At 39.3% G+C, this 27,282-nt stretch overlaps 1 protein-coding gene across 3 annotated transcripts in view; it reads left to right on the top strand.

Annotated features, from left to right (window-relative positions):
* gpat2 (glycerol-3-phosphate acyltransferase 2, mitochondrial) overlaps positions 1-27,282 on the top strand; it is a 199,229-nt gene that overhangs the window by 78,847 nt on the left and 93,100 nt on the right. For 2 of the 3 annotated variants that reach the window (XM_057832037.1, XM_057832035.1), the window contains exons 3-5: positions 21,004-21,098; positions 25,059-25,151; positions 25,403-25,482. In XM_057832037.1, the coding sequence (XP_057688020.1) occupies positions 21,036-21,098; positions 25,059-25,151; positions 25,403-25,482 (236 nt within the window). In that variant the 5' untranslated portion in view covers positions 21,004-21,035. The remainder of the gene's footprint in view (positions 1-21,003; positions 21,099-25,058; positions 25,152-25,402; positions 25,483-27,282) is intronic. The other variant, XM_057832038.1, reaches the window with a different exon arrangement.

The raw sequence follows: 27,282 nt of genomic DNA, 5'->3' as shown, positions 1-27,282 counted from the left end.
AATGTATTCAGTGGTCATAAAATTTTACTATAGTAGGAAAAAAACGATCTGTTAAAACAGTCTGTCTTGGAACACAAAGCAAGAATACTCTCCGACCTTTTGCTTTCCCCATGATGGCCTGCACCTTCCTTCCTCCTTTTGTGAATGGAGCACTAAAAATACACGCTTTAGTATTTTGATTGCTATTTGGACCTATTTAAAATTCCTTCTACTTTGATTTATGGCCCCAATTTCAGTTGAAAAAAAGCAGTCATAGAGTGCTGCTGCCACCACCATTCTAAGCTGTTGGTATTGAAGAAAAAAGTTGATTATCTCTTTTTACAGGCTTTGATTCTCTAAATGAACAGATGACGACACACAATTCAGGAATAAAAAGAAAGCAATAATTACCTACGATAAATACATTTGTCAAGGAAAGAATAAGTAAAAGCTGGCCGGCCAGGACAAATGTCCCTGAGAACCCCATGCAGGTTTCCCCAAAAACATCTGTCCCGAACCCTCAAGATCATACAGTTCATACTTGTTGCCGAATCGAATCGTTTGGAATCGTTCTGAATCGTAATCGAATCGTTAGGTGCCGCACCTAACGATTCGATTACGATTCAGAGGCTCCGATTCGATTATAAAACGATTATTGATGCACCCCCCCCTCCTTTTTTTTTTTTTTTTTTTTTTTTTTAAATGAAATGTTTTGTACATTAGTTCCAAAATTGTTCAAAAATCCTCTCAGGCTAAACCAAACTACTATTTCAGTATCAAGTTAACATATAGCAGTAAACAAATATACAAAAATAACAGTAAATAAAAAACTCTAGTCCCCATTCTGTAACAGCAGCTTTAAACTACATTCAATTAGTTTAATGTTGTGAATCAAGTGTTAAAGTTGTTAAAATTGCTCCCGTTATTCCATAATTTCCCTTTTGTCTACTTTCGACATGTGAAAGTTTTAAAACTATTTTAAAGATAGATTCAAGTCAATATTTTACCGATTTAGGAGTATTTTAGATAAAAAGTTAATTAGGTTTGCTTGGAAGGTTCGCTATAACAGCCTTGCAGGGAAGTGTACTGCTTTAAGATGGCGGCCGTTTACTAACGGCCGCATCTAGCTTTTTGTAGATGTGCTGCTCACGCTACCGAATCAATATACCATCTAGTCCTATATAAATGATATCTACCATTACTTTATGTGGATGACGTACTTTGTAGCAGCTTTTTGGCAGCAGTCAGGTATGTTGTTGTGTTTTTTTTATCTCGTGGCATGAGTTGAGCTAGAGCCGTGAGTTGAGCATTGGCATTACCCGAGGGGCCGGGTAAAGAGAAGCATGATGTTTAGCTACTCTCGCTGCGTTCTGTTGCGCCCCGAAGACCGCGCGGCGCGCTGAGTGTGTTGTACTTCCGCTTTACTTGGCATATTTCAATAATCGGAATTTGGATGTTTGTGAATCTTTCTCGAATCTTCCACGGCCGAATCGCGAATAATCTAAGAATCGGAAATTTTGCACACCTCTACTTGTTGCTATACCAGGCGGCAGGCTAGTACCTTACCCTTCATGATAAAAAACAACAGAAAAACACTAGGCAGCTGTCTTATCAGTTCATGACCTTGCTTCAGAGAAGACGCTGAGAGCTGTGAATCTTATCTGGTACGAAATGCTATAAAAATGAATATACCAAGTACAATTAACAAACATACGGGAACAAATATCTTTACAGTCTGGTGCAGTTTTGGTGATGAGCGGTCTTTTATGTCAAAAATATCTCTTTGAATCATGGCCAAAATGTACCATTACATTGGGATTGATATACTTCACGCAGGTACCAAATCGAAGTCAGAATTTTGATATTGTCACAACACTGCTGCGGACCATGGTTTATGCTGCAAGATGTGACGACAAAATGTATAAAAGGAAAGATTTCTACCTGTCTTAACATCCAATCTGTAGTGGTTAGAGGTGGGTAGAGTCGTCAAATTTTATTCAATTAAGAGTAGCGTTATATCAAAATAATGACTCAAGTAAAAGTTATCATCCAAAATATTTACTAATAAAAAGTATTCGGTGAAAAGAATACTCAAGTAATGAGTAGCCGCTTACAATGTCTATCCTTTTTAAACAATGGTGTATAATTTTTTTGTCAGCATAATGTGATGTTTCTGAACTGTTGTTATACTGTACAATAATCTATTACATGACCATATTAGTCCCTAACCCACCCCCCCAAAAAACAGACAAAGATTATTGAATAAAGTCTATAAAAATCTACAGAAATGAAACAACACCCATCCAAAGAACATCAGTGTTCTCAGGTAGAGAAAACATGTTTCTCTTCATGAAATTAAATTGATTTCTGGTTTTCCATGGTCTATCGTGCCGAATGAAAAAGGGAGAGAGCTTGAAATCTTTCAAGTTATGCTGAGGGCAAACAAATAGTTAATTTTTTTTACGGCACTTTGAAGACGCCACATGATTTAACGTGATCACAGGACTTTTGACTGCAGGCTGGTGTGTGGTCATGTGACTGTATTGTTATTTCTGATTGATATAATGGAGTCGTGTGATTATTGTTGGGACGTCTCGTTGATTAAACTGGTCGAGCCACTGTGCTGGCAAAAATAAAGTCTATTATAATATGTAGAATAAAGAGGAAAAAATGTAACGACACTAGCATAGCCAGCCCAGTGTAACAGAGTAAAAATAGTTTCTTCACAAATATACTGCAGTGAAAGTAAAAAGTATGGCTTGGTAAAACTACTCTTAGAAGTAGATAAAAAATGTAACTGAGTAAATGTAACGTGTTACTACCCACCTCTGGTGGTGGTGCTACTCATTCAACCTTCCCACAGAATTAAAGTGTGCATATTTTAATACCAATAGTTGTGGGATTAATAGATGGATCAGGGAAATTGATTGGTGAGGATTACACCTCATTAGGACCATGAACTCTATTGATGAAGACCTAACGAGAAAAATGTGCTGAGACAAATGCACTGGACCATATTTCAATAACCTATTCCGTGTTTCACGGTTTTCTGGTCTGTCAGCTTTTTTCTGACCGCGTGAAGAGCCTGGAAGTCTCACTTTTAGAGCTGCTGGTGAGCTATTATTATTTGGACAAATTTGATTTGGATTCTATTGCAGGCAACTTTGCATGATCATCTGGGATTATTGCCATAAGGCGGGCATATTTGTGGGAGCCGGATGAGAGTCATCCAAGATAAATGTCTTCCTTTATTTATACCAATAGCACTGATAAGGCCACTGTGGTTCTTTATTGCTATCATTAGTTTTATTGGTGTTGTTAATGCTATGGTGTGTTCTTTTGGCACTTTGGAAGCAGAGAAGATTAGTGGATCAATCACAGTCAGTTTTGGCTTCTGGTGGATAACTATTGTGAATGAGAAGAGAAAATTCAGGCGCGGTAGGCAGGAAAACGAAGCTAAAGATGAGGATGGGAGGATTAAAAAAAAACAAGTGGACACAGAGGAGTTTTATGTCAAGAGACAAAAGCCAATTGCGAAGAGGATGGATTGTCTCGGATGCCGTATGTGGTCATAAAGGTGATTTAAAGTGGGGTGAAAAATAATGTACTCAGTGAGAAGGGAGTTCTTTTTGTTCTTAAAAAAAAAAAAAAAAAAAAAGCATGAAGTGAACAATAAGCCCTGTGCAAAGGAGTAAGTGCTGTTACCACAGTGTAGAACACATTTCCCCACAATATGAACTACGTATATTAAACTTACAGGTGTTGAAATTCGAGGGGAATGGAAAACCTCATTTCCCCTTCCTGACTGAACAACCTAAAAGAAACATAACTAGATTTTACTCTGCATTATTTAAACTCTGTCACTTGCCAATAAAAGTTTTTTTTTTTTTTTTTTTAATTAAAAAAAAACTGCTATTTGAAATAACCATACTAGGGGTGTCCCGATCCAGGTTTTTGCACTTCCCATCCAATACCGATTTTGTTTTGCACGTCCGATACCGATACTGGCCGATACCGATACCGGCCTATCTGAGCATGTATTAAAGTTTAAAGTAATTTAGCCTCCTTACTTAGTTGTCAGACTCATGTTGAAAAGGGTTTTAGTACTCTTGATAACAACTAGCCAGCTGAATTAGGTGAGTTTGAATAACACACGATGGTTGGTAACAACAAACTGACCTGTTTATTCAGTGACAAACACAAAAGATTATAAATAACAAACAGAAATGGCATAGTCAGTCAGTAAAACGTGCAAATTATATTGTAAACTGTCAGCGGAAAATCCCACAAATCCCCCAAGCTATTAGATGTTTTTAATGTTTCGTGCATTAGTTACAAAAATTGTATAAAAAGCCTCTCAGGTTTAATTAAACGACTATTTCAGTTTCAAGTTAACATTTTAAAACCGTAACTAAACTACTCAAGTCCCCATTCTGTATCAGCAGCTTTAAACTACATTCAATTAATTTAATTTTGCGAATCAACTGTTAAAGTTGTTAAAATTGCTCCCGTTATTCCATAATTTCCCTTCTGTCTACTTTTGACATGTGAAAGTTTTAAATCTGTTTTGAAGATAGATTCAAGTCAAGATTTTGCCGATTTAGGAGTATGTTAGATAAAAAGTTAATTAGGTTCGCTTGGAAGGTTCACTACAAAAGCCTACAAGGGAAGTCTCCTGCTTTAAGATGGCGGCTGTTAACTAACGCACCTAGTTTTCAATGCATGTATTGCTCACGCTGTCGAGTCTGTCATTGTGCATCTAGTTCTACATACATATGATATCTATTAGACAAGCATGTTTACTCTCGGGACGCAATGCGGTCCGTTTCTCATTGCGTCCCGAAGACCTCGCTGTGTATTAGTTTCGCTTTACTTGACATATTTCAATAATCGGAATTTGGATGTTTGTGAATCATTCTCGAATCTTCCACGGCAGAATCGCTCAAGGATGGAATGACGTCTGGGCATGTTGTACCGTGGTTCTAATGCTGCGTTCCAGAAAAGCCGGATGTCGGACTTTTCTGACCTCCGACTAGGAAAATATCATTGGAACACCACTCGAACTGGGAGGTCCAAGTCGCGAAGTCGGAGAAAAAATAACTACCCCGACTTCCAAGTTGTTTCAATCTGACGTCACTGGACAAAATGGCGCTCAAGAACACGAATGATAACACAATAATGAAGTAAATCAAGTTTATTTGAGACGCCATGTATTTTTTTCCTCATACAGTGAATTATCTTTGTTGTGCTATGTTTTTATATTGACGATCAGCAAAGGATGTAACTAAAAAAAGGCAGTTTACAGTGTGGGCTATAACGCAGCCGTCGTTGTTCCTCTACTATTTGATCGCTTATAGGAAGGCAGGTTCGCTGGAGGTCAAAATGTCATTGGATGGCCAAAATAAAAAACACCTCGTCGCGATCAGCCATCTTTGTTGTTTACATTTGCTTGGAACGCTTTGAGGTCGGAACTGGTTCCATCCGAGTGGGATAAATCAGACTTCCCACTTCTCTGGAATGCAGCATATAGTGTTGGATGGTGTGTCTTTACTCACGAGAGATAATGGCTCGTCATCCAGAATGAATTCTTGATTCTTCTTGTTGCAATGAATTCTTGCAATGACTCTTGTTACTCCCTGGGCTTTGGGACTGTCGAGTGCCAGTTTGTCACGCATAGCAAAAGTTTCTGTCAGTGTTAGTTGCGTAGGACCTTTCTTTTTGTCTTCGGTTTTCTTAACGTACTCCTTATATTGTTTGTGGTGGTATGGTGCTAAATGCTTGATTAGGTTGGTTGTATTAAAACTTCTTACAGCTTTACCACCACGCTTGACTTTGTGGCATATGTTGCACTCTGCCTCTTCGTCTTTGTCGTCCTTTAAGGTGAAATGATCCCACACAGCTGACATTTTTACCTATAAAGTCTCTCGGTAAATTGGGAGACGGTAATGTAGTGTGTTGAAGGTGTGCCGTAAAATACGGACCGGATTTTAGGGAAACCGAAGCAAAAACTGGAATGGATTATGTAAATCGGTGCGCCGGACCGGACTTTCGAAAAAAAACTGGATCGGAAGTCTGGATCGGAATTTTTCCGTGTCGGCCGATCCGATACCGATGCACATTTTTTGCCCATATCGGCGTCCGATCTGATCTAAATATCGGATCGGGACATCTCTAAACCATACAATATTTTATCAGCTTGCCTTGAGACACGTTAGAGTACACAGTGCATACACAACAGCCACTACTACAATACCACTGTAATCCATTTAACATTTTATTTCATGGTTTTATTTATTTAGAAGAATCCCCAAGCCACATGAGTGGAGAAACATCGTTGTTTACAGCATTTTGTAAAAAATAAACCATTGAAATACAAATTTGATCTTGACATTTTCCACTGCCTGTTATTGTCTTTCCCAACATACAGCAGAATATGCAGAAAGCCTCTTCGTCATTATGTTGAATCTGGTAAAAAGCTTTTCCGGCTCAGGGACAGCGGCAATTCGGTAGCTCTGACATCATGGTCAGGCTTGTTGTTCCAGCATAGAGTCAATAGCAAAAAGGATTGCGAGGAACTGGGGATTGTCATTTAATTGCATTTTTGTCATAGTCAGTGCCAGAAGAAGCCAATAATCAAATGATAAATCAGGCCTTATTTGTTATATACTGTATGTTCATTTAAAATGTTGTGGACTCCTGTAAACTTACAAGTGTCGTTTGGAGTGTAATGAATTGTGCTTTATCTTAAGTCTGTGTGGATAGTGGTTATGTTGTCATTCTTTATACAGCCAACAAGGTAAAGTAAGAGCTACACGATTCAATAGATCAGCTGTCACCTTAGCTGGTTGTAGGCACATTGTTTGCTCTGTTTTGCTTCAACTCTATGCAGTTGCTTAGTGATCAGTTGTCTCCATCTGAGGGAAAGCCAATTAATATCACTTTTCTTGTTGAGTTATTGACTGAATTCCTCGCGATGTCTACTGTTCATTGTTTACATGTGTTGTGTGGAAGTGTTGTCTGAGGTCAACCACTGCTTGATGTAATATGATGTGACCCCCTTTGACTTTTTGGTGGAAGTTTGTTTCCTTTAGCTGATCTGTGGTGCTGCAGGAAAAAGTACCTTTGAGCTGGTGACCTATTTTACAAAGACACCATTGCAGAATATACCAGCACAGCACAAGATTCGGTTGAGATTGTTAACTTGAAGTTCATAAATAGCAATTGGGACACTTTTTGAAAATAGTAAATGAAACAGTCACACAAAACCGGATTAGAGCACCCCTTTTGTATGAAATTATCACAGGTGTGAAAAGCCTTTATACTTACCCAAACATCCCACAGCATTGTGTTCTCCAAGCATTGATACATGAGATAGTATTCCAGAATCAGATATTAGGAAGCATGACTTCAACATTTGCTTCTAGTGTAATAAATAGAATACTTGTTCGACAGAAACTTTCCAAACAGCGGCATGCGATGCTTGAGTGTGCGCATATTAGGCCCGAACGATATTTTTCGAGTGTCCCAGAGCTCGCGAAACTTCGCATTTGTCAAGGTTTTGCAGCCATAATTGCGTATATCTGTCTGCAAAAACAGCCTGATAGCACAGATATAAGTACGCCTGCCCCTTTGCTATTGGATGCGTTGTCGACGTTAGCGCGGCGGCGCTCTGAAAATAGAGCAAGGCTCTATTTTGGGCCCCGCCTCTTGGCGCAAATTCATTCAAACTTGACGTTCCGTCTAAGACTGGCCGTGCACTGCTCACTTATGCCCAAAAGTCTGATCCAAAATACTTTAATGCTCGGGATGGGGGGGAAGGACAGGAGTCTGTATTGGCTTACCCACTTTATGTGGCAACTATAATAAAAAAAAGATTTTTTTTTAAAACAACAAAATAGCAGAGGGCTGCCGCGACATGCGATGGCTATATCTCGCTATCTCTCCCGTTCTTCCTACTCGTTTCCCCCTACCTCACAGCTCCCCAGTCCGATCATCTCTAAAAGGGGGGCCGCACACGGTTACTGTTATTACAATACACAATGAATAGGTTGCCACTCAACCCTTCACACTAGGCTGCCATTAGTTTGAAACGGCCTTAAAGCCAATCTTTTCACCCGATTCCGGTCCTCTGAAAAATGAAGCAATTGGCCCGATTTCCGATCACTTGGTCGAATCGGGGACATCCCCAATTTATTATAATGCCGTTTAATTCAGGTGTGATGTATATAAAAAAAAATCCAGAATCTGCATACTTGCTGCTTTTAACATAAGTTTACATGTTAACAAAAAACTATTGCACGTATTGCGATGTGACTATTCCGCATGCGCACATTGCGATGATGTTCAAACAATATTGTTGTGCAAGCCTACTTATCATTGTAGAAGGGGAAAAAAAAAAAAAAACTCCTCTGTGGAGTTATGATACATGCTGCAATCACAATAATTTATAATTCCTCATAATATGCAACATTACAGATGAATGATGTATAACACTGAAGTGTACTGAAGTTAAATATGCATGGATGCAAGATTTTCAATAAGTATGCCCCTGATATCAAACTAATGAATTTGAAGTGACAGAAACTGCATTTCTCTATACAATATGGTGTTAATTCATGTGTACAATTACCCCGAAGAATAGAGGTCTTCGGAGATTGAAGGCCACTTTAGCAGCTTTTGTTCATAGTCAAGGTCTGCATCTTCACTCTGATTGCTCAGTAGACACGTGGTTATATAGCCCCACATTTTCTTTGTGATTTATACATTTGCATTCCTAAAGTAATTACATGACAATAAAATAGGCGCTGCCAGTATAATTCATGAGAAAGTGTTAATTGGCTTGTTGGAAATGAATCCAAATACTGTACTGTATGTTTTCTTTCTGTGTTAACCTTGTGTACAAGAAAAGAACTGTCTCACCATGCAATATTGTAACTACTATGAGAATGTGTGTGCTTTTTTTAATCTGGTCGGCCTACTCACTTTTTCCAACAATTGAATGCCTATCTTGTTTCTCAAGGGGCTCGAGTAGCCTATATGGTTATATGTATTGTGCATCAGACCTTGATATTGGTGTGGTGTTTATGCTGTTATGCCTGAGAGAAGGAAGTTTATAAAACTGTCACCCCCATTGTTTCTTTAACCACTCGTCCTTTCAGAGAGAGCAGATGGGTGCGAGTTGTGTTGGTCTTAGAGTAGTCACCCTCGTCAAGCCACATGCTTTTTAATGAGCTCACCTAATGACCCTCACATGTCTGCCTCTGACATAAAACAACTGGCCGTTTGACTTCTACTGCTTTGTTTAACTACCGTTAAAGTTGTGGTTACACAACTCAGTCTACTGTATTTCTTCCGAGGGATGGACAATCGACTACAGCATCAACAGCATCTTTTCTGGCTACGGCCAAGTAGCGACTCATTTTGACTCAAATGTTTTTAAACCAAATGAATCCAAAATTTCCAAAATCGGGACACGATCACGATCATTGAATCAACCGGTCCATTTATCTGGCTACTCCTCATTGTTGTTTTTGTACTCGTACTTGTACTTTGATATCGTGACACAATTTGTGAATGCTGAAGGCTTAGTATTTGTTCTGCTGCCTTTTTCAGATCCCTCCATCCATTTTCTGTACCGTTTATCCTCACCAGGGTTATAGGTGCACTGCAGCCTTTACCAGCTAAACTTGGGAAAGTGACTGGGTACAACCAGAACTGGGCACCAGCCAGTTGCAAAGCAGATCTGGAGTATTCATTCATTCATAATCCATACCGGTTCTCCTCACGAAGGGGGCGGGGATTATACTGTACATATTGTACATTTCTGTGATGCCCACACTGAATACTGAGTGCAGGGCTGCTGCAACTCTTTTGGTTGCGGGGGTGCTGTAGCCTATCCCAGCTAACACTAGGCATTAGGGTGAGTCGGTTGCCAGACAAAGCAGACACTCATACCCACGGACAATTCAGAGTGTTCAATCAGCCTAGCATGCATGTTCTTGGAATGTGAGAGGATACCACTAGAGTACCCACAGAAAACCACACAGGCACGGGGTGAACATGCAAAGTCCACGCAGGAAGGGTCGAGCCAGGAATTGAACCCTTGATCTCAGAACACTGAGGCGGATCTGCTAACCACTGATACACTGTGCCAGCACCACTCAAATGTGTTGATTTTAATTGGTCCAGTCCCATTAGCTAGGATGTGGTGAGCAGTATTTATAATCTATACCGCAAAGCAGCCATCCGGACGACAGAAGGATGTCGTTTTTTATCTCCTGGGAACTTCTCCTTGGCGCCGATCATTTTATTCACGTTACCATATGAGAGAAAATTGTTTCTATGAATACAAATGAATTTAAGGACATCCCATTTTTCTCCCCATTAGTCATTTGTAGGTCAGACATCACATAGCAAGGCTGAAAGCACACAATGCACTTTCACACAACTGTGCTCCCCATATAATTAACAACTGTATAAGTGTCCTTTGGATTTCATGGCGTCGTGTAATCACTCCGCATTACATCACCCCGAAGTCTGTCTCCTCGCTCCTAAACGTGTGTGTACATGTGCACATAGGCCTATTGGCTACAGAGTTATAAAGACTTGCCTCCTATTGATTCAACTTTTATCACTGCAATAAAGCATTTTGTTAGCTGTTAAGCGCCTGTTCTTCAGTCATTTCAATTTTACTGTAAAAAAAAAAAAAAAAAAAAAAAAAAAGAAAATTCACTTGACTTGGGCCAACATGGTTATGTTCTCTTATCTCATGAAGTGGCAGATGTGAGGCCATTGTAGAGAGGTTGTTCAACTGGGTGGTGGGTCAGTAAAGCTCTTGTTCTTCCCTTGATTGATTTTTACATTCCCCTGCTTCTATTATTCTAGTCCCACTCATACACTTGTATTTACTCTTTGGCCTACTGGAATACAAATGAAATGCAATTGGGGTCTGCCACTGACGAAAGCTTTATGTGTTCGCCATGTTATGTACTGTAGGTTTTCCTGGGATATAAAAAAGGGTCCCGATTTTATTCAAGTCTAGCGACATTTCACAGATGAAAGTTAATCTAATGCAACCTTGTAACAAGTCATAAAACCAAAATACAATTTGTTAAACTTCCCTAAGTCATTCATTGCCGGGGATGTCAAGCGGAGTCTTAACTATTTACTGCCAGCAAAGATAAAGATTATGCAATGAATCTTGGCTTGTTTTGTCGATTATTGGGAGGAGATATGCCAACACATTGGGAAAACAGCCAAGTTTTAAACCGTGAAGACAAAGTCCTTTTGAATATATCTCAAGATATGCCCATTTATATGAATTTCAATTAGCTACAAATTTCTCACTGGGCTATTTTTAACATATATAAATATTAGTCTTTGAACTTGAATATGATGAAGTTTCTTTCCACAGGAGTGCACTTTCACAAAGATGTTTATTTTTCAAAAGCTCATGGAGAAAACATCTACACATATTCTTTTGCCCGTGTTTTAGAGTGTCTTGTCCTGCAGGTATTTTTACATGTTATTGAGCTCCCACTAATGGGCTAACCTGGTGCAGAATATCAAACAAACAAACAAAAAAAAACATTTTGTAAAACCCAGTCCAGATTAGCAGCGGGTAGAGTATAAAATCAGAAAATTTTTGTTGAGGAAAATGATCATATCTACCATCTCAGGCAGTAAGCGTGAGTGTTCTGGACGGATAGTGTCTCCTGCAGTGGAGAACACACGTTCACTGGGTGTAGATGAAGCTTGAACGCATAAATATGAGAAAAAAGTAAGGGTATTTCGTAGAGTTAAGGTAGCTGTGAGCTGTTATACGCTTTATATACATGTACCTTAGCTGGGAGCTGCGAAGACTCACTCGTATAAATTCTTCTGATAATAATTAGATGTAGTCGAAGCAAAATAATAAGGGTTTCCTTATTTGTAAAACCGATTCTAAAACAAGAGATAGTATGCTGACGAAAGGGTTAGGAATTCGACAACGCTATACAACGTTGTTAAGACTAGCAATGAAGCAGAGCAAAAATAATGTCGTGATAGTGATTGCATTATTTAAAAGCATCTCAAGGGTTTCTTCATCAACCATTGGGAACGGAGAATTGTGCTGAGTATGTGGATAACACCACTGAGACATCAATGCGATGGACTTTCATCTTTGTTCTTGCAAGGGAACCTGTACTCGTAATACCGTCTACACACACAACTATGCAGTAAATGCGTCCGTTGCCAATCTCACTGTTGCAATCACCAATAGAAAACCAATCGGTCTCTTAGTAGCTGTGCGTCCTTCGCGCAGCGGCATCAGTTTCTTTGCACGGAAGGGATTCTTTATTCTTTCCTTTCTTAAGCTTTCCACTGCTTGCTTTACACTTGGATATCTATGTTTCAGGATGGGAAAAATCTTACTTTCCATAATGCATTATTTTAAAAGCAACATTTTACATGGTACCCTGTAAAATGAACTCAAAGTATTTGATTTTCTTAATTGGTGACACAAAAGCACGTTTTTCATCTGCTATTCTTAACTATTATATGTTAAAAGTTGAGTCTGTTAACTATAAAAAAGACATTATTATTAATTGTTGTACAGTATATGTGTGTATATACTGTATATGTGTGTGTATATATATATATATACACACACACACACACACACACACTGGGGCAAATAAGTATTTAGTCAACCACCAATTGTGCAAGTTCTCCTTCTTGAAAAGATTAGAGAGGCCTGTAATTGTCAACATGGGTAAACCTCAACCATAAGAGACAGAATGTGGATGGAGAAAAAAAAGCAGTAAATCACATTGTTTGATTTTTAAATATTTCCAAATTAGAGTGGAAAATAAGTATTTGGTCACGGACAAACAGGCAAGATTTCTGGCTGTCAAAGATGTCTAACTTCTTTAATGAGGTCTAACGAGGCTCCACTCGTTACCTGTATTAATGGCACCTGTTTTAACTCATTATCGGTATAAAAGACACCTGTCCACAGTCACACATCAAACTCCACTATGGCCAAGACCAAAGAGCTGTCGAAGGACACCAGAGACAAAATTGTAGACCTGCACCAGGCTGGGAAGACTGAATCTGCAATTGGTAAAACGCTTGGTGTAAAGAAATCAACTGTGGGAGTAATTATTAGAAAATGGAAGACATACAAGACCACTGATAATGTCCCTCGATCTGGGGCTCCATGCAAGATCTTACCCGGTGGCGTCAAAATGATAACAAGAACGGTGAGCAAAAATCCCAGAACGATCACGTTCTGAATGACCTACAAAGAGCTGGGACCGCAGTAACAAAGGCTGCACTGCCAGACGTGTCCCCCGCTGAAGCCAGTACACATCCAGGCCTGTCTGCAGTTCGCTAGAGAGGATTTTGATGATCCAGAAGTGGACTGGGAGAATGTGTTATGGTCAGATGAAACCAAAATGGAACTTTTGGTAGAAACACAGGTTCTCGTGTTTGGAGGAGAAAGAATACTGAATTGCATCCGAAGAACACCATACCCACTGTGAAGCATGGGGGTGGAAACATCATGCTTTTTCTTTACCTTTTTTTTTTTGCTTTTTCTGCAAAGGGTCCAGGACGACTGATCTGTGTAAAGGAAAGAATGAATGGGGCCATGTATCGAGAGATTATGAGTGAAAATCTCCTTTCATCAGCAAGGGCATTGAAGATGAGACATGGCCTGGTCTTTCAGCATGACAATGATCCCTAACACACAGCCAGGGCAACAAAGAAGTGGCTTCGTAAGAAGCATTTCAAGGTCCTGGAATGGCCTAGCCATTCTCAAGATTTCAACCCCATAGAAAATATATGTGGAAGGAGTTGAAAGTCCGTGTTGCCCAACGACAGCCCCAAAACATCACTGCTCTAGAGGAGATCTGCATGGAGGAATGGGCCAAAATACCAGCAACAGTGTGTGAAAAGCTTGTGAAGAGTTACAGAAAACGTTAGGCCCCCGTTATTGTCAACAAACGGTACATAACAAAGTGTTGATATGAACTTTTGGTATTGACCAAATACTTATTTTCCACCATGATTTGCAAATAAATTCTTTAAAAATCAAACAATGTTTTTTTTACCCCACATTCTCTTATTGTTGAAGTTTACCCATGTTGACAATTACAGGCCTCTCTAATATTTTCAAGTGGGAGAACTTGTACAATTAGTGGTTGACTAAATACCGTATTTGCCCGAATATAAGACGGGTTTTTTTTTTTGCATTGAATTAACACTGGAAAAGAAGGGGTCGTCTTATATTCGCGGTCTAGACATTATACCCATTCACGACACTAGATGGCGCCTGATATCATTGAAGTGATGCTCTGTCATGACAGATCTCATTTACTCTTCCATTCACAACGCTCGATGCCGCCAGATATCATTGAAGCGATGTTCTGTCATGACAGATCTCAGCTACTAGTTTTACCAGTTTGCAATTTTTTATTGCAATGTTTTTCCTTATTCAGATTTGTTTCAAGACTACAGTTACAGTTAGACTTCAATTTGATGGTTAATGCAGTTATTGCAATTTTACTTTTTTTTTTTTTTATCACAATAGATTGGTTTATTTACATTTAAAAAAACAGAAGCCATTCATTTACCAATGTGATTTCACTTTAGTTTACATATTTAAATGTTCAGATATTAAGATTTGAATCAGGCAAAATAACATGCTTTTTCTCTCAAATATATTATAATCATTTGTTTCGGATCTACTGTAATTCTGTATAAAAATTAATTTGTTGTTCAAAAAGTCTTCTTTCAAACTTGAGTCTTGAAAAAGAGGGGGTCGTCTTATAATCAGGGTTGTCTTATATTCGGGCCAATATGGTACTTATTTGCGCCACTGTATATGTATGTATCGTCAAAATGACTAATCATTATAGAAATAGTAAGCAAACATGGATTCATTTGTTATATTTTATTTGCAGTGGAATTTTTGTTGCGCCCCACCACCACCCTTACTCAGTCTGATAATGAAGTTGCATGTTTGAGAGTTCCTTGAAGGAAGTTGTTTGTTGGCATTTCTGTCCTTGGAATAGTCAGTTTATTGCTGTTTCCACACGGTTTTGTTTTCCCTCTGAAGTAGATTATATAACCATTAGAGCCTTCTCTTATTCTCTGGCCAGGTAATTTGGAGGTTTATTCCCTTTACTCACTGTTTTGCTGCCATATACCCTCCATCAACCCCTACACCTGCGAAGCATCACTGATTCCTATGCACCTCTTACCAGTGACTTTGCTCCCAGTGGAATTGATAATGAATGTGGGAACTTGAGCAAGGAGAAATGGAGCATCTCCCTATGGGGGATGTATGCTAGGGTTTCAATTAGCTAGTAATGGAAGAGAGTGGAATCAACGGAGTAAGATACAAAGTCTTTCCTAAAATCTAGTAAGAGTCTATCTGATGCATGATCACCACCGAGAGGTTGAAAGTAGATATCCTTGTGTAGACTTTGTCCTGTAATTACTGGAATGACACTTGGCAATGGACTTTTCAAAATCGACAAATATCAGTTCCTCTCTGTTAACCTTTAATTTCATAAGCCATTTTGAATCCTAGAATGTGCTTATTGCAAGAAATTCTATCCTCAGTTTAAATTCTTCAGGCATCTCCGAACAATACCAGCTCTTGCAGGGAAAACGTGTATTTTATCTGCAAGGTAAATATTAATATTAATCAATATAATGAATCTCCTAAAGCCACACATAATACGTTTTCAACCTTCATTAAACATATTAACTTTTTTGATTAAACCTCGACTTCCAAGTAGTTGAATGACTCCTGTGTCACGGTCCTACGGGGTCTGCATTAATTTTACCGGCACTAAACAACTTCGAGGAGGGTGGAATCCTGCCACACAATAAACTACAAATGCACTGCCTGCTTTACGGCACATGCCATTTCCCCCTTTTGTTACAAATACAGAAGTCGATTCGAACGTTCGAACGATTACTGGTACCATGGCAGAATTCATTTTTACATTTCTTTGTCAGGATCTGTCTTTAATCCTGTCTTTTTTAATGTGAATTATCAAACGTACGTACAAAACCGAAGTTAATCATCATCGATATTGTTTAGCCACAATTAGATTCATCACCTCATCGCTATTCTTCCTTTGCACTGGCACTTGAAGTGGTGTTTTCGTCAACAATGACGATAACAAAAATATTTCGTCAACAAACAATTTCTTTCACAAAGATGATGTGACAATGACGAGCTAAAAATGTGGCCTGGGCGACAAGAACATAATGAGACGAATGCTAGTTTTCGGATGATGAAACGACAAGACGAAAATGCGACATATTTTCTGTCGTATGTTCACTATGCGTGAGTCAGCGTGACATTTTCATGTTGTTCGTGGAGTACGTCAGCCTGCATCGTCCTAGTGTTTGTGTCATGTCACTCATGTGAAATATGCTGCGCCTCTCCCTCTCTCTCCTCACCGGAGTTTAAGATGTCTTTCAAGCCAGGCTGCGCTCCATCTTGGTTGTTTGGAAACATGGTAAGATTTGATTTCCTATCTTGGCAAGAGAGAATATGCAATGTTGCTTTAGCCTTTAAAGGTCTGTGCTGAGTGATCACCACACACTAACTGTAACATAGCATAGCATTTGCATCAACTTTAGCGTGGCGAGCATCCTCTTTAACACCCAACTTTTTTCTTACATAGAGTTTGTGGCCTCTAGGTGGGTTTAATTCAAAATAATGTACTGCTTTTCTTGCTGAGTGTGTATAATCATCGCGAAGTAGGCGTTGCCCTCGTAGACGCTACAATATGTGCTCGTCTGTCAATGTTCATTCGAAATTGTTGGAAACCCTTATTTTTGGAATAAAACTGGACTAATTGTCGACTAAAACTAGACAAAATTCGTATGAGATTTCGTCAACTAAAACTAGACGAAGACGAACACATTTTGAAATGACGAAAATATGAATAAGGCTCATTAGTATTTTTGTCCAAAAGACTAAGACAAAAATTGAAAGGGCTGCCAAAAACAACAGCTTATAATACATACATGTGCATTTGCTGTGGTTTAGTACAATACTTTTATCGCACGACCAGCTATTTTTATTCATTTATTTATTTATTTTTTGACGAACTCCATACCTTCTTTGCCAGTTGCTGTTTAACCCAGCCGGGAGCCACTTCGCTCGGCTTCATCACCACAAGGACTCTCTCTCTCGATCGACATCCCTTGTTGTACAAGAAAACAGCTATTTATCCTTTTTTTTAAGGAGTAGGAGAGATTGGAATAGTCTTGTAAAGAGCTTTACTAGTTTCGGCGAGAATGGAATAGTTTTTGTGTTTATTGTGAACTACTGTTCCACGCAAATGTACATCGAGATATCTCAAGCCAACGGGATCGCAGAACATTTTGAAAGATGTTTGTGAAGTTGTGAGAAGTTACCATATTTTATTCCTGTCTTGTCGTAACAAAAAACATTTGGACATTGTTTAAAAGGTACTGGAAAATTAGTCTTGAAAGCCCTTAAAAACTGCTTGAATTTGGTCATGAAAAAGGTTTACGAACCCTGAAGCATTGACTTCACCATTATTTGACGGGACACGGGCTTCGGGGCCGATCCATAGGGGGGGCTATTCTAAAAAACTTCAAAACCAAAGCCACTAGCGACCTAAAACCAAAACATGCACCTCCCTTAGGCATATATGAGTCTCCATGAGCAGCGGAATCAAAAATTCAAAGTCGTCCCCTTATAAAATCCCGATTAATTTTTATATAAGTATAACAAAACTTAAAATGGCTATAAAATTGTCAGATTTTACACTGGATGCACAGACATCACCAAATTCAGAGATAGCACCTATATTTTCAGGATCAATAACAATATTTAACATATAAGTTTTTGCCCAAAATAGCAACTTATTATTTTTTTTATTTGGCACAAAAAAGTTTCCCAGCAGCTAATAAGTCACTCAATTTTCACATGAGACACTTGATATTTGGGGAAAGCATGCACTCATTTGCTCCCAGAAACGTATAAATACGTTCTATTTTTAAACGCTTCTTTGTCCCAAAAACTTTTTTTTTTTTTTTTTTTTTTTTTTAATACAAGAAGCATCTATAGCTTGCGATTTATCTAAGAAACAAAAAACAAGGCTCCAAACCCATTTTAAAGCAATAAAACTGGCCACTGGAGGGCAGTAGCGCATTTTATAAGACCCGCAACCCGATTCAACAGCAATGAACGGCCAGGCAGCACGGTCAGAGCGCTGGCGGCATGATGCCAGGCGACGCTCCGACAAAACAACCGAGAGGACGCCTGGGAGGCCAGGCGCTGGACGACCGAGCAAAACGAGTGTGGACCCCCAGTGCAGCGGCTCGCCAAGCAGACCTTGCAGAGACGCAAAAATAATCTTTGTGAGACAGACAACGATGAGGGAAAAGTTTACACGGCTGACGTGACGACAAAGGCGTCATCTCGGCGACAAAGCATCATCTCTCAGTAGACATGTGTAAATATATTGTTACTTTGCTATGAAAAGCTCTATTTCTCTGGTTGTTCATGGCATTTTGTAAAAGGAAAACCTTATTCAGATGTTTGGGATGTAACTAATGCAAAAAATAGCTTTGTTAAAATCAAAGTTATGTTTGAAATGTATGCATGTGTGTATGTATGGGTTCCATGTTTATATAGCAATAGAATACAATTTTCTGTGGGCCTTGCAAAATCAGTCAAAATCCAGAAAAACGGCCGGGAGCGAAGGGCCTTGCTCTGGTGAAAATGGCTGGGAGTGAATGAGTTAATTTTATTCGTCAAAAGCAAAGTTTGCATTTTTCTATATACAATCAACTATTGAACTTACTGAATTCCAATGTCACAATTGGCTCAGCACGTTTTGTCGGCTATCTGGCTCGTCTTTCAACAATCACATAGCCTCTTTGCCTATGACTTGTGGGCCCCGATCAGCTTCCTGGACTTGTACAAGTCCCTGTCCCTCACGTCTCCGTCCTGCCCTCCTCGACTCTGCTCCTCTTTCTGACGGTCGGCCACTCCAAGGCCTTGTTCTTTCTCGCTTCTGAAGTCACATCCTTGGAGAAGTTTGCACCAAAACAGTTTAAGAGGGACACGCTCGTGTGCAGCAAAATGGTGTTGGCCAGCATGTGCCCCTCCTGGCACCTGTACCTCTGTAAGGTCGGGTCTGAGCCACCGAGCAGTTGGCCTGGACCATCCCAGCCAGGTAGCTGGCATAGTTGCCGACTGCAACGAGGAGCAACTCATCCGTTGGTGGGTCCGGCTGATCGTCGGCCAGCTCCCTGTCAAGCCCGGCCAAGATCTCCACATCATCCTCTTTCTTCTCTGCATTGGCGCAGTCCAGGTCTGCCTGCACGTACCCGGGGCAGAACCCGATGCGCTTTAGCAAGTGCAGGTGCTGGGCCGGCCTGTTGCTGATCATGAAGTTTTTTACACTGGTCCAGTAGCTCCCGGTCTCTCCAATCCTCAGTACATTGGCCATGGCGGGCAAAACTCCCAGTTCATACGGGAAGAGGGTGAGGAACTGCCTGCTCTATGGCATCCTTGTCCAGGGAGATTCTGAAGCAAATATAAAAATTAAATTGCCTACGAAAACATGTATTTTCAGACCCAAAGTTTCTTTTATCTTCAGATAGTTGTGGACAAAACTTGCTTGTAGTTTGTAGGTTCAAGGGAGATTAATTTGTCACTATCCATTAACTTGTGCTCCATCCTCCTCCATCTTGCAGCCCATAACCCAATGCTTCTTCTCCATGGTGCTGCACTGCATGTTTTTAAATTGAAATGTTACATAAAATAACGTAAAAGCCTTTTTTTTTTATATATGGACGCAGAAATGTCTAAATTACAATTTAAAAATACAAATCCCAACATAGCGGCCGTCACAAAACAGCTTTTTAAGTTGAAAATTCTTGCAACTAAATGTGTAAATCCCACAATTTTTGTATGGATTTGAACATCAAACAGTCTAGATTCTTGTTTAAAAGCAAAAAAACGGTCAGTTATCATTAATTTTAAATACATATTTCAAGCTAAAGTTAGGCTAATTTTTCCATTCATTGTATTCCCAAAGTTTGAAAGTGAATGCATGGTGGAAAAAATATAATAATTCACCTTGAATCTTCGACCAAATCACTCTTGAGACACTCCTGCCTGCTTGTATGCACTAAAAGCTTCGTCCTGTTTCCACGTAAATCCAACGTTAGAACGCAGCGTGTTGTTTGAGTTAATCACGGTGAAAGCAACGACATCGCTCTGCCTGGCTCGGCCTTTTCTGGGAAGGAGTGCCGCAATGACTGTAGGAGCTGTCTCGTCAACTAATGGTGAAGTCTATGCCTAAAGAGCAGAAGAGAGCAATGGTGAGGGATGTGTCAATTCCAGCTGACGCCAATATCAGGAAGAAGGAACAGGTGAAGGTGGAGGGGCAGAAAGAGCATATGTGGGAGTTGAAGGCTGGCGTGGTTTCCGTGGCAGTGGGAGCACTTGAGGGAGAGTGGCTCAGGCAGATCCCAGGAGCAACTAGGAATTTTTTCCGCAAATTTTTTTGTTGCTTGTATGGCCCCCCAATCCGTTGCATGAGGTTGACAGTTACGAAGGCAATTTTGAACAATTTGAACCTGCTTGTAGGGATCCTGGCCGCTTGAACGGTTATTACTGTATAGTTGGACTTCTTTTATTGCTAGCAAAAAAACAAAAGTTTGCCCTAAGTCACTTGAAATGATCCAGAACATGTCAGAACAGCTTTAGGGAAAGCTAGAATATTGCCTCTCTCAGCCGGCAATAATGAAATGATGAGAATTTGTGATGGTGGATGCGCAGAAGTGCTGTTTAGTTGGTTGAAAATTGTATCTAACGGCAAAGAATGACTGATAGGTGAGTGATTTTGTAAAGGACTTACATTACTAGAGCCAGAGGAAAAGATTGTTTCATGTAAGTCGTCCCCTTGCCCACGCTCTATTTGTGTGTTTCAATAAATTGCTTTCAAATCCCAATCTTTGCCTTGGCAGATCACTGCATTGAAGGTTCCTTTGGCTTCATCATGATGCAGCATTTGAATGGCGGGATAACCAGAGACATGCCGATTCCACCGAAAAGACCTGCTGTAAGACCATTGCATGCATGACTTTCCCATTGTCATCTCCTCCATGGCCATTCATGCACTAATCTTTATTCTTGACAATCATGAGCTAGTGTGTTTTAGTGCTCATTCTTATTTTCCTATCTTTTGTCCTATTTTACCAATAACTTGATACAGCTATTTTATTCTGTTGAGTTGCTGCTGAGTGTTTGCCATGCTCTGCTTCCAGAAGAAGTGTTATAAACAGCTCAACAATAATTAACCCACAAATACTCTTGATAAACCACAGTTGTTCAAAATTTGCATCATAAATTTAGTTAGGTCCCCGAGGGAAAAAAAACACCTTCGAGTCCCCGTTCCTGTGTTATAGTGTCTTGGCAAGACACTTTTTCAGTGCACTGTTCTATTACCTCAGATCATTATCATTGATCCAAATCATTGATTTCAGGAGATTCATTAGTCTGTTATAGCTAAACCGGATCAGTCTGTATTCTAAAGCCTGCATCACGTTCTTTTTTTTTTTTTTTGTGGTTACTTGTTTTACCTAAATAAAACCGAAGCTCATGGTCATAATGATTTATATTTCTAGAATGATGTCAACCTAAAACCTTAATCAGACTCTCATTTAACTCATTGGCTTTAGCACTAGATGTCCAATCCATTGTGACTGAGAGTCCAAGTCCAAATGGATTGAATGTCAAGAAATGGCACTGAAAAATGACTTCAAATGAATTGGACGTCTAGTGTTATTAATTGTAGGCAATGAGTTCAATATTTTTTAAAAATGTATAGTATTTTAGAATCAGACTGTAGTGCCTAACGTAAATTTTGATCACCATTTTTAAAAATACTGCACATCTATATTAAAGTAAGTTCTATGTCATAGTCACTGTTGTCCGGGTAGCGTGCCATTGGGCTTTAATGTTTTGCTTTGTTTTGTTTAGTTTTGCACAGATATGGGGGAAAAATCCCACGCTGTCCCGAATCGGGGGGGGAAAAAGTTCAACTTCTTTTGGTAGTAAACACTTTCCACAATCAAATCCAGTGTGGACTAGTCCAAATAGCAGATCCATGCTATAGACCCTACTCACCAACGTCACAGAATGATGTGTCGCTGTATCCGGCCGCCATATTGTCCGTCTCCGTTTAGCCCTATTCTCAATGGTTTCAATTAGTTGTTCAGTTTATAGAGCAATTCATGGAAGCCCCGGTGCTTTCAGACGCTGTAAACTCATTGGATGCGTTGCATGAAAGGCGTTATGTGGAAAAGCTTCAGTCTATCCATTCGCCAGATCCATATTTGATGCCTAAATTGATATTTTTCGACCCGCTGTCTTCGCCCTCTCTGCCTGACATCTGCTACCCTGATATCTACAACTATCTTGTCCACACAAAATCAGCCTATTCTCACGAAAGTTTGAAAAACTTTAAAAGCAGCACTCTAAGCAACATTACCCTGTGTGATTTCTAAAATGGCGACAATCCCAAAAAAAAAAAGTTAACTGCGATGGCCGACGCTTCAAGTATAGGTGGATATTGGACTATTTCTTCAATAAAACACGCAACAACTGTGTCTGCCTCATTTGCAAAGAGACAGTCGCTGTTTTCAAAGAGTTCGATGTGACGCAATATTACTAAACAAGACACGCTGACATGTACGACATTATTACAGGGAAGATACGCAGCGAGAAATTATAGCAACTTGAAGCTAGTTTATTTTTTTCACAGCAGCAGTATTTCGCAAGTCCGAGTGTCGAAAGACAAAGCCACAAAGACGAGACTGTTGAAATTATGAATTAAAAAAAATAACAAAGCAAATGTGACACACAGAAGGGCTTGCTAAAATTTGTTTAAATATATTGTTCTATGTAAATCAGCCAAGGTAGCCCCCTGCATTTTTACCACACCAAATCTGGCCCCCTTTGCAAAATGTTTGGACACACCTGTTTAACTGATGATCCGTAGACGAGGCCAGCTTCTTTCACTTGGTACCAGCTAAATATTATTCAAAATGTAATGATGGTGGAAGAAATAAGCATCTTGAATTTGAAACTGTATGTTGTCGGCGATTAGCCTCGCAATGATCTTAATTGTGGTTGTCAGCCCAAAACCCTCTAAATATATATTAAATGCATCTTACCAGATATAAAATGACTACTACATAATCCGTGGTAATCGTTTGGAGCCCAGTTTTCTCGTCGAATTGCAGCAGTCCATCTCGCTCTCCTCTCCGGGTCTCTCGGAATACCGTAGAACTTCAAGTCTCTCCGTCTATCTTCTCTGTTATTGCAACCAACTGCCACACACGCCTTCACCATTTTGATTATTAATGTTAACGAGCAGAAAAACACGCCATAATAGGAGGAATTTACGTAGCGGTAATGCATCAACACGACGAATAGACGGACAGTATGGCGCGGAGGCGTGGTTGTGACGTCATGTGAGTAGGGTCTATACACATGCATGGAGTTGGCAACCGTTATCCAGACCAGCGCTTTTGTGCTCACTCGAGCATCCAGAAAATAGACGGATCCCAAGCCAAAGTTGAAGTTCCCTTCTAACTGTAAAAGCCAGCAGATAGACATATCCATTTCACGACAATGTTTCATCAATCGTGAGGCAGATGAAGTCATTGTTTAGATCCAAAACTTGACCAAGGACCAGAAAAAAAACATTCAGGCACCGTGTAGCAGCGAAGGCTGAGTGGCATGTGCCTTCAGATAGCAGGAAAAATGGAGCAGAGTTCTACATATGCCCGTTTATTGCAACAAATAAAAACAATCTAGCTCAAAGTGAATATATAAAGGGGAAGAAGAACACTTAATTAATAAAAGTTGAGAGGCACCACTGTTTGGTGGATGCACTAAGGCGTTTGTTGGAAGTGTGCAAAAATTCACGATTTGATTCATATGGACAAGTTTCCTAAGCGAACCATGGGCGGCGCCATCTTTAACATTTTCTGCTACGGACTTCCGGTTTAGAGAGAATAACATGATATGCGGGTGAAGTAAGCAATGTGTAGACAAACTTCAAAATCAATGAAGAGGGACCCACGGAATCTCCAAAGATGGATTCAGCACGACGTAGATGAGGCTGTGGGACTTTCTGCGCTGTGTGTGGTTGTGTGAACTCCTGGAAGCGCCGATATATGTGGTTGGAAGGGGAATGTTTTGATCAATGACCAGCTACAAAGCGCCAGTGTTAAGGATGTGACTCGCTGCTTTAAACTTAAAGGATCCACCTGAAAGATTGTATGTTTGTTCTTATAACTTCGTTGATCGTTCAAATTCTAACAATCTGTGCAGTCTGTGTTAACATGAGTTGTAGAATGATACGCCAACCACCTGAGTGACCAGAATGAGGTGAAATTACAAATAATATTAGAAATGCTGAATGCAGAAGTGCTGCAACGGATTTTGTTGTCACTAGGAAATACTCCAAGGTATTTTTAACTTGGTTAATTTTATTGCAGATATCGATCACAATAAAACTTTTGGACAATATGATTCAATTTCTTGTTTTATTTATAATAATTGGTACATGTGGAAAACAGGGCAATAAATCTCAATACATAAAATTATTAGAAAAATATTAACGTAGGTGAGGCACAGGTTCGGAGTGGCTAATCTGGAAGACCTGGACAAATCCCAGTGTGCCAGCCTGACATTTTGGCGAGGACAGTACAAAGACTTGTTTTTGGAGCATTGTTATGAGTTTTAGGGTTGTATTTAGGGGTACTTAAAGGGTTAATTCAGACTTGCGCGGAAATTCGGGTTTCGTCGCCAGCATAGGAACGGAACTCGTTCGTAACTCAAGGACTACCTGTGTATCGTAGTATATCGCTATCGTTATATAAAATGACAATATATCATGATGGATTTTTCTCCGTATAGCACACCACTATTTGATTGCTGCTAATGTCACTGATTGAATTGTTTGATGAGCGTTGTGTGTTTTTATACTAGTAATTCTCTTGTCTTGTAGTTAACATCGATAAAAATTACTCCTGTCCCTGTGCTGGGGAAGTTCAGACCAATGGTGGGCAAGTGCTGCCAACAGTGCACTCCGGACAGTCTAGTAAGTGTGTGATTCAGAATCAAACCATTCCAAAGGACAATGAAGTCATTGTCTGGCAATAAATGTTCAATCTTTTTTGACTGGAAGGGGTCGCAGTGATCGTTCACCGCCAGCCACTCCCAGTTAAAATGGATTACACAACTATCATTTTCATCAGCACTGAAACATGATCATTCACTTCCAGTTTATATGGATTTGAAAGTTATTGCCCACAATGAGAATGAATAATTCCGATATTTTCTTATTTTCAGTCACGCCATAGTAAGAAGTTTGAACAGAGCCCCTACCTTGGCTTCAGCAACATTCTCTGTGTCAATGAGACTCACACGAGGTAAAGTTGAGCCCGCCGTACACTGGCGCTATCTTCTGAGGACAAAAGGCCATTCGACACCCCTGTGCTCAGCAGATAACTTGGCGTGTGCATGATTTTTAAGTTCCTGCCTTGCGTGGCCTTAAGACCAGGGCTCCAGACTTCTTTGTTTTTCTTTCTTTTTTTTTTTTTTTTTTCCCCCTACTCTGAGCATAGTAACCCTAAATCTCAAAATTTGCGGGCACAATCTAATCTATAAGCACCATGTCAATCAAATCTTGAAGTTCGTTGTATTTCTTGGCTATATATATAAATTCTTTCCCTGTCTTTTTTATTATGTCAGTTCTTAGACACTATGAACCAGCGTTGTTTTTGGCTGTCCTTTTTGTCTTCATCTTTTGGATGAGAATACTTATTAGTCATATTTTAGTCATTTCAAAATGTGTTTGTCTCCATTGGGTTTCTGTTGACGTAAACCCGGACAAATGATGTCTAGTTTTAGTCGACCCTTACTTAGTTTTTCGTCTGTAAAATTCAAACGTTTTATTCAAAAAATAAAGGTTTCCAATAATTTCGAATGAACGTTGAAAGACGAGCACATATTGTAGCGCCAACTTTATAATGAGAAGAAAAACAGCACGTTGTTTTCAATTCATTATAACCACCTGGACACCATGAACTGTATGTATGTATGTATGTTCAAAACACAAAACAAGCAAGCCTGGAGCCTGGACAGGACACCGGTGAGTGAAGGGGTGCTGTGCAGGCTTACTAACTCCTAAATTCTAAAATTTAATTTACTTCTGGTAAAAGGTTATGGAATTTTGCTGTCCCCAGTGTTTCGTTTAAATTTAGTCTATGAAATAACCAGTGTTGTTAATCTCACTTTAAAAAAGTTATTACTTTCAATTTACAAATTACTTCTCCCAAAAAGTGATTTAGTAACCCAGTTACCTTATTTTAAGAGTAATTCGTTACTCTGCAAAGTAATCAACGTTACTTTTCATGCTCTACACATTATTACATTATACATTCTATAACATCTTTCACATAAAAGATATGTATATTAACTGATTGAATTGAACACACTTAGGTCACACTTAAGACTTTTTTTTTTTTTTTTTTTTTTTTTAATTTCACCGGTGGCTTTAATTATGCAGTCGAAAGTTAGCGCTAGAATTAGGAACACAGCAGGCTAAATGACTAGCATGCTGTCCATTATCTTTTCAACCCTTGTTGCTGTTTGGATTGCTTATTATGGGATGATATCGATGTATTAGATACATTAGATGCTTAAATCATAAAGCCTAGGTCCTAGGCTTCAAGGCTAAATACAATAGATAGATAGTGTTATGTAGTCACATTTATACAGTATGTTCCCTTTATGCATATGGAGCCTTTTATTCTCAGTATTTCGCATTCACATTATTTAATTATAATTGAAAAAATATTTTTAAAAGCACACTGCAAAAATTAAAATATTACAGTATTGGAATTTAACCCCTAAAATTACCCTGGAAATGTTTTTTATTGCACAGATTAAAATCGTGCCAAATCAAAAACTGTATGCAGTAAAGTTATCATTGACTATACAGCTAACTCCCCGTTTAGCCGTGTTTATTTACAAAATAAAACACAGGGCTAAATTTAAATTTACATTTACTCCCACACCAATTTCCTTTATTACCCACATGTCTTAGTGCATGCATATTGATTATCAAAGACTTGAGTATACAAAGGGGGATCATCTTGAAGTGTTCTTTATTTATTATGTACCAGGAGGGTTGTCCAAAACCTTTGTTTAAATGAAAAACTTCAAGA

The sequence above is a fragment of the Corythoichthys intestinalis genome, chromosome 3 (genome assembly GCF_030265065.1).
Source record: "Corythoichthys intestinalis isolate RoL2023-P3 chromosome 3, ASM3026506v1, whole genome shotgun sequence".
In the NCBI taxonomy this organism is placed as follows: Eukaryota; Metazoa; Chordata; class Actinopteri; order Syngnathiformes; family Syngnathidae; genus Corythoichthys; species Corythoichthys intestinalis.
This window is presented reverse-complemented; position numbering and strand designations above follow the sequence as displayed.